Here is a 15,807-nt window from a genome sequence, read left to right as displayed (position 1 = left end):
TGTGGAGGTGTAAACAGGGCCCAGTCAGTAGGCTCTGAGTGTGTATTCCTGTGTGGAGGTGTAAACAGGGCCCAGTCAGGAGGCTCTGAGTGTGTATTCCTGTGTGGAGGTGTAAACAGGGCCCAGTCAGGAGGCTCTGAGTGTGTATTCCTGTGTGGAGGTGTAAACAGGGCCCAGTCAGTAGGCTCTGAGTGTGTATTCCTGTGTGGAGGTGTAAACAGGGCCCAGTCAGTAGGCTCTGAGGCTGTCAGCTATCTATGAACTGGATGAAAACTAGAATCTGTGTTTACTAGTTAAGACCATTTATGGTATAGTATAAGATAGTACGGTGCACCTGTAATTTTTTTAAACCTGGACACCATTTTAGAAGTATTGAAAGATGTAAATGTATGAGTTGCATTATCCTAGGAACAAACCATTAGATAGAAATGTGAAAATATTCCTGCAGGTTAAAATATTGTTGAAAAACAACTAATTGATTAGGTAGGTTTGGGAATAGCATTGTGTGACTGTGATATGAGAGTTGTGTGACTGTGGAAATGAGTCTTAAACCTGTTAGGGCTACCCCCCCACTTCTCTTAATTTCCGCCTGAAGACATACCCAAATCTAACTGTCTGTAGCTCAGGCCCAGTAGCAAGGATATGCATTTTCTTGGTTTCATTTGAAAGGAAACACTCTGAAGTTTGTGGAAATGTGAATTGAATGTAGGAGAATATAACACAATAGATCTGGTAGAAGAAAATACAAGGAAACAAACATACGTTTTCTGGTTTCTATTGTTGTTGCACCATCTTTCAACTGAAAAGGAACAGCCAAACATTCAGATAGGATGCTGGGGATAATTTCTATGCAGAATGTAAGAGGGCAACAGTATCTGAGAAAAGTTTGCTCACCACCAAAAGAAAACAACTTCCATTTCACATAATCAACTACAATGCTTCACCTTCACCAATATAAACATGGTGTCTACTGGCTTTCAACAATTAAAAATAAGAATATACAATCGTACTATTTTTTTCTCCTTTTTCTGTCTATAGAATCCTAAAACTCACTAGCTTCTAGAACTCTCGTCTTCCTAAAACTCACTAGCTTCTAGAACACTCGTCTTCCTAAAACTCACTAGCTTCTAGAACTCTCGTCTTCCTAAAACTCACTAGCTTCTAGAACACTCGTCTTCCTAAAACTCACTAGCTTCTAGAACACTCGTCTTCCTAAAACTCACTAGCTTCTAGAACACTCGTCTTCCTAAAACTCACTAGCTTCTAGAACACTCGTCTTCCTAAAACCCACTAGCTTCTAGAACACTCGTCTTCCTAAAACTCACTAGCTTCTAGAACTCTCATCTTCCTAAAACTCACTAGCTTCTAGAACTCTCGTCCCCTTGGAACGAGCCCAAACAAAAATCATCTCAAATACGGAAAAACATGCCGTATAACAAAACTCAAATCAAATTGTACTGCGCCGAATACAACAGACCTAACAGTGAAATGCTGACTTACGAGCCCCTAACCAACAGTGCAGTTTCAAAAACATACAGAAAATAATAAGAGATAAAACTCATCTCCAACACGGAAAAACGTGTCAAAATAATATGTGATCCATGGTAACGCTTTGGCTAAACGAACAACACAAAACCTTTTGACTGCCAACCCTTGAGACAATCAGCAACCAAGTTGTCCTTACCACGGACATGTCTGATTTCAAGAGGAAACTCCTGCAATATCCGTAGTAACTTTCCACACCTCACTGCAGAGCTTCTCTCTCTTTTCAGGGTTCACTAGATAGACATGTTGTTGGATCGGGGCCCAGTCCCCAATGTCATGCTCTAGTACATTTGGGTTGGCACATCTGAGAATGAACTCTGATATTCTAAAAACAGGGCAACAATGTCAATATAATTGTACCAAAAAATTGTCAGTTGGTTGCATAAATAATTATGATTACTAAATGTTACATGAAATGAAAATATGAAATAGCCCCAATGTCAAAACACAGTTTTAACGTGTCCAAATCAATAACCAATACGCAGAAACAGTTTGGGATATATTGAAAACCTAAACATAAAATGTGCTATATACACAAACATCTGCCACAATAATCATATTACTTGTAATTTTTTTAAACAAGCACCTTGTTTTGACAAGTAGCAATAAATCACTGATATCGATTAGAGGGGAAATCAGGTTGTACGTGCTGTTGAAACTAACACATCTAAAAAAACACATGGAAATGGGAGATATATTTTACCTCACTGATTAGAGGACAACCTGCAGAAGACAGTCAGCTACATTTTGGAGTGATGCATTTAAATGTAGGGGTCGCTAAACAAAGGAACACTTACTTGTCATAACTCATCGATGTCATAACTCATCGATATCATGTTGAAATCAATTGCGCGAGAGGAGGGAGATGAGGTTGCACGTCCTGTAAAAACTAACAGCTCCAAAACCACACGGAATCTGGGAATAATGTGTACATCCCTGGTTAGAGGACAATTTGTAGAAAACAGCTATCTACATTTTGATTCAAGTGGGTCACCAATGCTGTAAATGTAACACAGCTCTTTTTTTGTTAGTCACTTTTTATTAAATCTCATAAATAGTAATCCTCCAATTCAGAGCCTGGATTTTCCCCCTGAGGCTAATATCCATATCATGTTGAAATCAATAGAACAGGGGACAAACGTTTAGGGTTCTACATTGTGACATCATTAAAATATATTGATATCATTTAACAACTCCTTCATGTATTTTCTGATATTTGATCAGAGGTCTTTTATCAGATTATCTCTGGTCACAGCTATAAGATTTCTCTCCTGTGTGTGTTCTCTTGTGTACTGTCAGCTCTCCAGATCGACCAAAACTCTTCCCACATTGATTACAGCTATAAGGTTTCTCTCCTGTGTGTATTCTCTGGTGCACTGTCAGAGAGCCAGACCTACTAAAACTCTTCCCACATTGATCACAGCTATAAGATTTCTCTCCTGTGTGTATTCTCTGGTGTCGAGTCAGTGTGCTAGGTGCAGCAAAACTCTTCCCACATTGACCACAGCTATAAGATTTCTCTCCTGTGTGTGTTCTCTGGTGTAAAGTCAGAGAGCCAGACATACTAAAACCCTTCCCACATTGATCACAGCTATAAGATTTCTCTCCTGTGTGTGTTCTCTGGTGCACAGTCAGATCTCCAGATTGACCAAAACGCTTCCCACACTGATCACAGATATAAGATTTCTCTCCTGTGTGTATTCTCTGGTGTCGAGTCAGTGTGCTAGGTGCAGCAAAACTCTTCCCACATTGATCACAGCTATAAGGTTTCTCTCCTGTGTGTGTTCTCTGGTGCACTGTCAGATCTCCAGATTGACCAAAACGCTTCCCACACTGATCACAGCTATAAGGTTTCTCTCCTGTGTGTGTTCTCTGGTGCACTGTCAAACCTCCAGATCGACCAAAACGCTTCCCACACTGATCACAGATATAAGATTTCTCTCCTGTGTGTGTTCTTTGGTGTAATGTCAGCTGGCCAGATTGAACAAAACTCTTCCCACATTGACCACAGCTATAAGGTTTTTCTCCTGTGTGTGTTCTGTGGTGTGATATCAGGCTGGTTGACTGAGTAAACCTCTTCCCACATTGACCACAGCTATAAGATTTCTCTCCTGTGTGTGTTCTCTGGTGTTGAGTTAGATGGCCAGATGTAGTACATCTCTTCCCACATTGAGTACAGCTATAAGGTTTCTCCCCTGTGTGAATTATCTGATGAATTTTAATGCCTGATGAGGTGAATCTCTTCCCACAGTCAGAGCAGCAGTGAGTTCTCTTCCCTGTGGATCTCTGCAGGTGTTTCTTGAGGTGTTCTGATCTGGAGAGACTCTTCTCTGCCCTGTCAGCATCATGAGGTTGTTGAGGCTCCCCAGAGGATCCAAGATAGTGAAGTATCTCTCCTGTGTGAACAACAAAGTCAGACAGATGATTTAAAGGCCCACAACAGCAGAAATCCACTGTAAAAGGTGATGCCAACATCGTAGCCATGATGTTATACAACAATTGATATCTGTAATGAATGTTAACATGATTTAACAATTGTCTTAAAATGAGCAAGAACATTCATATTTTGTCTTATTTTCACATTCGTAGTAACATCAATGATTGTAGGCTAGAAATAAATTATTAGAGTTGTTGAAACTCTAAGCAGTGTGCCAGACGACTTTTGGTCTCCAATATAGGCCCCTTTCTGTTTTTCCGATGCACATGCAATTTGGTTGTAGAAACTCCTCCCTGCTAATGAGGAAACCACTAGTTATGGATGTAGTATATCTGGTAATGAGGAAACCACTAGTTATGGATGTAATATATCTGGTAATGAGGAAACCACTAGTTATGGATGTAGTATATCTGGTAATGAGGAAACCACTAGTTATGGATGTAGTATATCTGGTAATGAGGAAACCGATAGTTATGGATGTAGTATATCTGCTAATGAGGAAACCACTAGTTATGGATGTACTATATCTGCCTGGAGCAAAAATGGTGAGCAAAGATTTTAGTTTTTCACAATGTATTCTGAATGGGGGAAAACTCAGGGAAGTAACTTCCATTTCCAGGTTGCTTATGAGTGCATTTCACACTACTTTGGATTATAATTGTAAAGCTCGCTTGAATGTCCTGCTTAATATAATGTTTGCTACAGTATTAAGAACCGAGTTAATGACAGTATCCATTTGGGTGTTGTCAATAAACTTATGATTTTTTAAATGTATTTTTTTGTACATTTTGTTTTTCACCTTTATTTAACCAGGTAGGCCAGTTGAGAACAAGTTCTCATTTACAACTGCGACCTGGCCAAGATAAAGCAAAGCAGTGCGACACAAACAACACAGAGTTACACATGGGATAAACAAGCATACAGTCAATAACACAATAGAAAAATCTATATACAGTTGTGCAAATGGAGTAAGGAGGTAAGGCAATAAATAGGCCACAGCAGCGAAGTAATTACAATTTAGCAAATTAACACTGGAGTGATACATGTGCAAGTAGAAATACTGGTGTGCAAAAGAGCAAAAAAAGTATATAAAAACATGGGGATGAGGTAGGCAGTTGGATGGGCTATTTACAGATGGACTGTGTACAGCTGCAGCGATCGGTAAGCTGATCAGATAGCTGATGCTTAAAGTTAGTGAGGGAGATATATGTCTCCAACTTCAGCGATTTTTTGCAATTTGTTCCAGTGATTGGCAGCAGAGAACTGGAAGGAAATGTGTCCAAAGTAGGTGTTGGCTTTGGGGATGACCAGTGAGATATACCTCCTGGAGCGCGTGCTATGGGTGGGTGTTGTTATGGTGACCAGTGAGCTGAGTTAAGGCGGCCTAGCAAAGACTTATAGATGACCTGGAGCCAGTGGGTTTGGCGACGAATATGTAAAGAAGGCCAGCCGACGAGAGCGTACAGGTCGTAGTGGTGGGTGCTACATGGGGCTTTGGTGACAAAACGGATGGCACTGTGATAGACTGCATCCAGTTTGCTGAGTAGAGTGTTGGAGGCTATTTTGAAAATGACATCACCGAAGTCAAGGATCGGTAGGATAGTCAGTTTTACGAGGGTATGTTTGGCAGCGTGAGTGAAGGTAGCTTTGTTGCGAAATAGGAAGCCGATTCTAGATTTAATTTTGGATTGGAGATGCTTAATATGAGTCTGGAAGGAGAGTTTACAGTCTAACCAGATACCTAGGTATTTGTAGGTGTCCACATATTCTAAGTCAGAATCGTCCAGAGTAGTGATGCTAGTCGGGCGGGTGCGGGCAGCGATCGGTTGAAGAGCATACATTTAGTTTTACTAGTGTTTAAGAGCAGTTGGAGGCCACGGAAGGAGAGTTGTATGGCAATGAAGCTCGTTTGGAGGTTTGTTAACCTCTCTAGGGAAGGTGGGATGAAATCGTCCTGTGGCGCGTTATTCAAATACCTTAGAAATGCTATTACTTCAATTTCTCAAACATATGACTATTTTACACCATTTTAAAGACAAGACTCTCGTTAATCTAACCACACTGTCCGATTTCAAAAAGGCTTTACAACGAAAGCAAAACATTAGATTATGTCAGCAGAGTACCCAGCCAGAAATAATCAGACACCCATTTTTCAAGCTAGCATATAATGTCACATAAACCCAAAAGACAGCTAAATGCAGCACTAACCTTTGATGATCTTCATCAGATGACAACCCTAGGACATTATGTTATACAATACATGCATGTTTTGTTCATATTTATATCAAAAAACAGCTTTTTACATTAGCATGTGATGTTCAGAACTAGCATACCCCCCGCAAACTTCCGGTGAATTTACTAAATTACTCACGATAAACGTTCACAAAAAACATAACAATTATTTTAAGAATTATAGATACAGAACTCCTCTATGCACTCGCCATGTCCGATTTTAAAATAGCTTTTCGGTGAAAGCACATTTTGCAATATTCTCAGTAGATAGCCCGGCATCACAGGGCTAGCTATTTAGACACCGACCAAGTTTAGCCCTCACCAAAAGATTTACAAAAAAAAAAAATGTTATTACCTTTGTTGTTCTTCGTCAGAATGCACTCCCAGGACTTCTACTTCAATAACAAATGTTGGTTTGGTTCAAAATAATCCATAGTTATGTTCAAATATCCTCTGTTTTGTTCGTGCGTTCAAGACACTATCCGAATGGTAAAGAAGGGTGACGAGCACGACGCATTTCGTGACAAAAAATTCTAAATATTCCATTACCGTACTTCGAAGCATGTCAACCGCTGTTTAAAAAAAATGTATGCCATTTTTCTCGTAAAAAAGCAATAATATTCCGACCAGGAAAGCGTGTTTAGGCTCAAAGACGAAAGAAAATAAAAAAATAAAAACATGGGGTTGACTCGTGCACGCGCCTAAGCCAATGGTCCTCTGATAGACCACTTAGCAAAAGCGCTAAAGTTTTTCAGCCAGGGCCTGGAATTACATCATTCAGCTTTTTCCCGCCTTCTGAGAGCCTATGGGAGCCGTAGGAAGTGTCACGTTACAGCAAAGATCCTCAGTCTTCAATAAACAGAGCCAAGAAGCTCAAGGAATGGTCAGAGAGGGCACTTCCTGAACAGAATCTCCTCAGGTTTTTTTTTGCCTGCCATATGAGTTCTGTTATACTCACAGACACCATTCAAACAGTTTTAGAAACTTTAGGGTGTTTTCTATCCAAAGCCAATAATTATATGCATATTCTAGTTTCTGGGCAGTAGTAATAACCAGATTAAATCAGGTATGTTTTTTATCCGGCCGTGTAAATACTGCCCCCACAGGTTAACAGTGTCCAAAGAAGGGCCAGATGTATACAGAATGGTGTCGTCTGCGTAGAGGTGGATCAAGGAATCACCCGCAGCAAGAGCAACATCGTTGGTATATACAGAGAAAAGAGTCGGTCCGAGAATTGAACCCTGTGGTACCCCCATAGAGACTGCCAGAGGTCCGGACAACAGGCCCTCCGATTTGACACACTGAACTATATCATTGAAGTAGTTGGTGAACCAGGCGAGTCAGTCATTTGAGAAACCAAGGCTATTGAGTCTGCCGATAAGAATACAGTGATTGACAGAGTCGAAAGCCTTGGCCAGGTCGATGAAGACGGCTGCACAGTAGTGTCTTTTATCGATGGCGGTTATGATATCGTTTAGTACCTTGAGCGTGGCTGAGGTGCACCCGTGACCAGGTCGGAAACCGGATCAGCGGAGAAGGTACGGTGGGATTCAAAATGGTCAGTGATCTGTTTATTAACTTTTTGGTGACAGGGGGCAGTATTCGGAAATTCAGATGAATACGTGCCCAAATTAAACTGCCTGCTACTCGGGCCCAGAAGGTAGGATATGCATATTATTAGTAGATTTGAATAGAAAACACTCTGACGTTTCTAAACTGTTTGAATGATGTCTGTGAGTATAACAGAACTCATATGGCAGGCAAAAACCTGAGAAAAAATCCAACCAGGAAGTGGTTTGTAGTTTTTCAAGACTGGGCCTATTTGATATACAGTGACTTAGGGTTCATTTTGCACTTCCTAAGGCTTCCACTAGATGTCAACAGTCTTTAGAACGTTGTTTCAGGCTTTTGCAGTGAACAGGGAGTGAACAAGAGCTCCTGGAGTGATATGACTGAGAGAATGACATGGCCTCAGTTGTGTGCTTTCACGTGAGAGGTAGCTGTGTTCCATTACATTTTTGAAGACATTTTGAATCGTCCGGTTGGAATATTATTGAATATTTATGGTAAAAAGGCCGTAAAGATTGATGCTATACATCGTTTGACATGTTTCTACGAACGTAAATATAACTTTTTTTGACTTTTCGTCGTGAAATTTTCGGCGCGCTTCCTACATTTGGAGTAGCTTACTGAACGCGTTAACAAAAAGGACTTAAATGATGGACTTTATCGAACAATAAAAGATTTATTGTGGACCTGGGATTCCTGGGAGTGCATTCTGAGGTAAGTGAATATTTATAATGCTATTTATGATTTTAGATGACTCCAAAATGGCGGGTATCTGTATTGCCTGATGTTTTTTGAGCGCTGTACTCAGATTATCAAAGTGTGCTTTCCCGTGAAGCTTTTTTGAAATCTGTCACAGCGGTTGCATTAAGGAGATGTTTAACTATAATTCTTTGAATAACAGTTTAATATTTTATCAACGCTTATGATGAGTATTTCTATAAATTGATGTGCTCATTCACCGGAAGTTTTCAGAGGAAAAGCATTTCTGAACATTACGGGCCAATGTAAAATGGGTTTTTTGGATATAAATATGAACTTTATCGAGCAAAAAATACATGTATTCTGTAACATGAAGTCCTATGAGTGCCATCTGATGAAGATCATCAAAGGTTAGTGCTTAAATTTAGCTGTATTTCTGGTTTTTGTGACGCCTGTCCTTGCTTGGAAAAATGGCTGTGTGGCTTTTAATCTAATGTTTTACCGTAAAACCTTTTTTGAAATCGGACAACGTGGTTGGATTAAGGAGAAGTATATCTTTAAAATGGTGTAAAATAGTAGTATGTTTGAGAAATTTGAATTATGAGATTTTTGCTGTTTTGAATTTGCCGCCAGGTGGGATGCTAGCGTCCCACATAGCCCATACCAGTTAACTTGGCTTCCGAAGACTTTAGAAAGGCAGGGCAGGATGGATATAGGTCTGTAACAATTTGGATCTAGAGTGTCGCCCCCTTTGAAGAGGGGGATGACCACGGAAGCGTTCCAATCTTTAGGAATCTCGGAAGATACGAAAGAGAGGTTGAACAGACTAGTAATGGGGTTGCCACAATGGCTGCGGATAATTTGAGAAAGAGAGGGTCCAGATTGTCTAGCCCAGCTGATTTGTAGGGGTCCAGGTTGTCTAGCCCAGCTGATTTGTAGGGGTCCAGGTTTTGCAACACTTTCAGAACATCAGCTATCTGGATTTGGATGAAGGAGAAGCTGGGGAGGCTCGGGCAAGTAGCTGCGGTGGGTGGGGAGCTGTTGGCCGGGGTTGGGGTAGCCAGGAGGAAAGCATGGCCAGCCGTAGAGAAATGCTTATTGAAATTCTCGATTATCGTGGATTTATCGGTGGTGACAGTGTTTCCTAGCCTCAGTGCAGTGGGCAGCTGGGATGAGGTGCTCTTATTCTCCATGGACTTTACAGTGTCCCAAAACTTTTTGGAGTTAGAGCGACAGGATAAAAATGTATGTTTGAAAAAGCTAGCCTTTGCTTTCCTAACTGACTGTGAATTGGTTCCTGACTTCCCTGAAAAGTTGCATATCGCGGGCAGTATTCAATGCTAGTGCAGTACGCCACAGGATGTTTTTGTGCTGGTCGAGGGCAGTCAGGTATGGAGTGAACCAAGGGCTATATCTGTTCTTAGTTCTACATTTTTTGAAAGGGGCTTATTTAAAGCATCAGACAAGTTACGTACATATAGTTGATTTTATTAAAACACATGGAGCGATTGGTAGAAAGAACAGATGACTCTTGGTTGACCAAGATGTATTTTAGGTGGGGACAGCACTAGAACATGATTTTGGGGCTCCCAAGTGGCACAGCGGTCTAAGACACTGCATCTCAGTGCTAGAGGCGTCACTACAGGCTGTATCACAACCGGACGTGATTGGGAGTCCCATAGGGTGGTGCACAATTGGCCCAGCGTCGTCCGGGGTAGGCCATCATTGGAAATAAGAATTTGTTCTTAACTGACTTGCCTAGTTAAATAAAGGTTACATTTAAATAAATAAGTGTTTTTTGACAAACCGTTTTTTACAAACCCGTCAAGGCTCCAAATTTGAGAAGGGTTTAAAACAAAGGTTTCAAACCAATGCATGAATGTTATTGAATCTAGGTATGTTTCGCCTTTAATGTAATGACATGAAAAAAATTGGCTGAATATTATACAATGACTTATCAACAGCTCTAATAATTTGCCTCCACAGGAAATCTACACTGGTAATTCTATAATATACTATATAGCCTAGAAACCTGGTTAAACTATCATTATGACATCATGGATGAATTCTAGAATATACTATTTATCCTAGAAACCTGGTTAAACTATCATTATGACATCATGGATGAATTCTAGAATATACTATATAGCCTAGAAACCTGGTTAAACAATCATTATGACATCATGGATGAATTCTAGAATATACTATTTATCCTAGAAACCTGGTTAAACTATCATTATGACATCATGGATGAATTCTAGAATATACTATTTATCCTAGAAACCTGGTTAAACTATCATTTTGACATCATGGATGAATTCTAGAATATACTATATAGCCTAGAAACCTGGTTAAACTATCATTATGACATCATGGATGAATTCTAGAATATACTATATAGCCTAGAAACCTGGTTAAACTATCATTATGACCTCATGGATGAATTCTAGAATATACTATATAGCCTAGAAACCTGGTTAAACTATCATTATGACATCATGGATGAATTCTAGAATATACTATATAGCCTAGAAACCTGGTTAAACTATCATTATGACATCATGGATGAATTCTAGAATATACTATATATCCTAGAAACCTGGTTAAACTATCATTATGACATCATGGATGAATTCTAGAATATACTATATAGCCAAGAAACCTGGTTAAACTATCATTATGACATCATGGATGAATTCTAGAATATACTATATAGCCTAGAAACCTGGTTAAACTATCATTATGACATCATGGATGAATTCTAGAATATACTATATATCCTAGAAACCTGGTTAAACTATCATTATGACATAATGGATGAATTCTAGAATATACTATATATCCTAGAAACCTGGTTAAACTATCATTATGACATCATGGATGAATTCTATAATATACTATATATCCTAGAAACCTGGTTAAACTATCATTATGACATCATGGATGAATTCTAGAATATACTATATATCCTAGAAACCTGGTTAAACTATCATTATGACATCATGGATGAATTCTAGAATATACTATATATCCTAGAAACCTGGTTAAACTATCATTATGACATCCTGGATGAATAAATTTGAGTGGTTACACTCCTCCTTCCCCCATCCCTCAGCTGTTTACCAAACCAAGCCTCTGGGCAGCCATTTTGTTACTGTTGGAAAAACCCACACAACCCAGCAATCTGCCGTTCATACAACAACAAATCTGTCATTCCACCACTGTTTTGGTTATAAGATGATTATGGGGTTGGAGAAATGTAACTACTTTCAAATTCATAGACAGACCTATGGATGCAAGGACTGACCATCCATGATATCAACATTATAGTTTTAACTATGTTGAGGCTATACAGTGTTGGTTTACATTTCTAAACATTGGAGTAAAAAAAAGCTTATTTGGGGTTCTGATGGGGTACAACAGTTGAACTAAGCTCATGAGACATGTGTTATATTCTTCAAGAATCAATGGGTATAAATAAATAATTAAAAAGTCACAATATGGATGTAACAATTGCAGATTTCCCCTTTAACACCACACATCAGTTCAACAACTGCAGAGTTTGTGCCTCTGTATTTAAGACAGTACTTACTAGTGTTAATCAGGGCCCGTTCATCGTTAGAACCATTGGATGCCTTAACATGCCTTTGGGAAACCGGGCCCAGATATCCAGATTCTTCCTCTTCTTCCTTCTTCGATGTGACAGTCATCTCCCCCTCCTCCTCTTTCACTCCAAAAACTGCATCCTCCTCTTCTTTTACTGTAACATCCTCCTCCTCCTTCACTCTGAACACGTCTTCCTCTTCTTTCACTGTAACGTCTTCCTCTTCTTTCACTGTAACATCTTTCTCTTCTTCTTTCACGGTAACAGCCTCACCCTCTACTTGTTTTTGTATTGAAACAGCCTCCTCTTCTTCCTCCTCTTTGACGAGAGCTTCTTTCTCCGTCCAGCAGGCCTCATCTTCTTTAGCAGGAGGAGAGTAGCTTAGTGAACTCATGGTCGGAGATGTTAGTTAGCTAGGCTAATGCTAACTTAACCAGCCCGCTAGCTGACTAATAACAACAACACCGTAAATATGAAATTAAATCGGATAACTAACTAGACGACAGAAGTGGGTTTAAAACACAGTGGCTAATATACACTAAAGCGTCTAATGAGCTTTATTGTTCGGCTATTTTGTCTAGCAAGCTACCGTGGTGTCTGACTAACTGTTGCTACTGTTGAAAGAAGCTTTCCGTCCACTAGATTATACGTCACACCAACAGCATTACCTTAAATTCCCAGACCGCCATCTGCTGACTGGAGTGGGTAACGCAGTTGAGTAAAATGTTTATTTTATTGTCAGACAAAAAGTTAAAGTGTAGGAAGCATGAGTTTTTACTCACCAGTGTAACAACACAGCGTGGTTAAAGACTTAGTAAGCTAGTTGTAGTCACGATATGGTTACCTATAAGTACAAACAGCTATGTTTTTGCATTATTACAAATGTATTAACTTATTTCGGGAAATCTTCTAAACTACCCACAATGCACTATTTCCCAACGTCATATGTATTATCAACTCTATGCTACCGAGTTTGTATGCCAGTGTAACGGTGTAATGAAGTTACATTTAAAAAATGTATTTAACCATTATTTAACCAGGCAAGCCAGCTAAGAACAAATTATTATTTACAATGACGGACCTACCCCTGCCAAACCCCCTGCCCAAACCCTAACCAAGACGATGCTGGGCCACTGTGCGTTGCCCTATGGGACTCCCTATCACGGCCTGTTATGATACAGCCTAGTTTTGAACCAGGGTCTGTAGTGATGCCTCTAGCACTGAGATGCAGGACCTTAGACTGCTGCTCGTGTCTTTACATTACAGTCAGTGATAAAGGTATGGGATTCTGGGTAATCTAAAGCAGATTTATGGAGAATTTGGAAATTAGGTGGTCCTGGGATAGAAATGTATAAAGTTGACATTAGATCATAAACCATTCACCTTTTAAATCATAAATTAGCAATTTATGTTTTAGTAACTTCTGTTGTTGGTTTGGCCCCTCTTTATATGTTATTTGCCGAATCTCAGTTTTCCATGTGGGTTTTATGCTGAAGTTCCCTCTTTCAAGTTGGTAGCAAACTGGAAAATGCATCTTCTTTAGGAGTGCTATTTATATCCTGTCACTACTGATCATTCATCCACACTGCATCTTCTTTAGGAGTGCTATTTATATCCTGATCATTCATCCACACTGCATCTTCTATAGGAGTGCTATTTATATCCTGATCATTCATCCTCACTGCATCTTCTATAGGAGTGCTATTTATATCCTGATCATTCATCCACACTGCATCTTCTTTAGGAGTGCTATTTATATCCTGATCATTCATCCACACTGCATCTTCTTTAGGAGTGCTATTTATATCCTGATCATTCATCCACACTGTGTATCTCATCAATGCAGGTAATTTATGACATGTATAAAGTATGTGTTTTATAAACTCATGAACACCAGCCAGTTTATCAGCCCGGTTCTGTTAGTTTAGGTGGATTATACTTCTTCACCACCAGAGGGGGACATTGAGTAATATTCCAGGTTAATTTGATATATTTTGATACTAAAATGGATGACAGTTTATTCTGATGTTGTGAATATGAGATTACACATGGAAACAATGTATTATTTTATTATAGTCAATTAGGAATTATTAGGAACTGTTAAATCCACTATATGATCATAATAACTTTGACAGACATCTTGATTTCTTTTTTTGTTAGTATATTATAGGGCAGATTTATGGAGAATTGCTATGGGAGTGCTATTTATATCCCGTCACTACTGATCATTCATCCATACTGTGTGTGTCCCATCATTTCAGCTTTGGAAATAAATGAACTGTCCATTCATTGCTCCTTCCTGTGTTGACTCACTGACTTGAGGGACCAGGAAGGTCACACTAGGTTGATATCTAGCTCAAGCTTGCAAACGTTAGTCACACCTCATGCTTTTCATGAACTGTGTGGTTGTGTTATCTAGAGGGAACCCGTTAGCACAGTAGCTCTGGTGCCTCTTGCCGTGGGATATCAACCTGCTTGCTCGTTTTTTTTGTTTTGTTTTGTTGACACAACAGGCTGAAAAGCGTCAATGCTTCAGGAATGCTTTCCCCATCACTACTTTCCAGCATGTTCTCTGTGAAGTCGACTACGGGAGTTTTGTCACTTTTTCCACCTTGGCTTACTGCTAGCGCACTAGCTGACTGACTTCTGGAATCTATCTATTTTGGATGTTGAGGATTTTCCCAGCCATCATTCTGTATGTCTCTGCTCTTCTGATCTGCAGTTATGTTTTAGTTGGGTTTTGTTAATCGGGTTCTAACTGGTCTCTTGTAGTTGGGCTCCAGCTCGCTGACCATAACTAGTTGGCTAAATAGCTAATGTTAGCTGGCTGGCTAAGATAACTGCATATAGCTAACATTCTTTGATATTTGGTTAGATAGCGTTATGTATTTCCAAAACGTTGGTTTAAACGATTGGTTTAATTTGAAGTTCTTTCTGTTGTTGTTTACATCACAGGGAATAGACCGGTCTTCCATATTACATCACACCTGCCTTTATCATTCTTCTGAATTCTTATTGGTTTTATGTAATAACTCCAAAAATAGAACAGTGAGGTGTAACTTTGCATTGGGACTTAAAACAATTTTTGGGAAAAATATTTAATTTGATCTTTTATAAACTTTACCATAACCTAACCATTTTATTTCTCTGCGTCTCACTCACTTTACATGTGTAGATAATAAAGCATTTGACCTTTCCACTGCGTTAACAATGGAGGATTGGTTGATTTCCAGTTTAAGTATTTAAGATGATTAACGAGAAAAGTATTGTCCAACCATCGGGTAACTTGTTTCATGCGCATCAAAGGTGAGGGTGAATTTCAGATGTTTACTGCTTGTATTGATGAAGGAGTGGAATCGATGAAGTTCCCCTGCTGTCCCCTGGAATAGATGGAACACGTCATCAATGAAGACTTTTTCATAGCCTGATGAGCTGCTAGAATGGATTGTTAGGGCTGACAATCACATTCTTCTCTAACAACCCCACATACAGATTGGCATAATTTAGGGTGACCAAATTTTAGTTTTCCAAAAAGAGGACATGTCCGGGAAAAAGAGGACGTATGGTCACCCTACTGTAAATGCAATATATTTGGAAAAAATCCCATTATTTTCCAGTGTTTCTTTGATGTATTGCGCGATCGTATCAGCTGTCTCATTTGGAGTGTTTTTAACTTCGACTAATTTACTTTGCACGCCACCATTGTTCCAATCAAAATACT

General features: G+C 39.4%; 2 protein-coding genes across 2 annotated transcripts in view; both read right to left on the bottom strand.

Moving 5' to 3' along the window:
• LOC145866103 (tripartite motif-containing protein 16-like) overlaps positions 1-15,807 on the bottom strand; it is a 384,803-nt gene that overhangs the window by 205,095 nt on the left and 163,901 nt on the right. The gene's annotated exons all lie outside the window — the stretch shown is intronic.
• On the bottom strand, positions 2,285-15,086 carry LOC145866122 (uncharacterized). The gene is made up of 2 exons (XM_082970976.1): positions 15,074-15,086; positions 2,285-3,941 (listed from the first exon to the last, which is right to left on the bottom strand). Exons 1-2 carry the CDS (start codon positions 15,084-15,086, stop codon positions 2,785-2,787), a joined length of 1,170 nt encoding a protein of 389 aa, XP_082827102.1. The 3' UTR covers positions 2,285-2,784.

Source organism: Salmo salar, unplaced genomic scaffold, assembly GCF_965601325.2.
Source record: "Salmo salar unplaced genomic scaffold, fSalSal1 ptg000129l, whole genome shotgun sequence".
Lineage (NCBI taxonomy): Eukaryota > Metazoa > Chordata > Actinopteri > Salmoniformes > Salmonidae > Salmo > Salmo salar.
The sequence above is the reverse complement of the archived record's forward strand: the minus strand, read 5'-3'. Positions and strand labels throughout refer to the sequence as shown.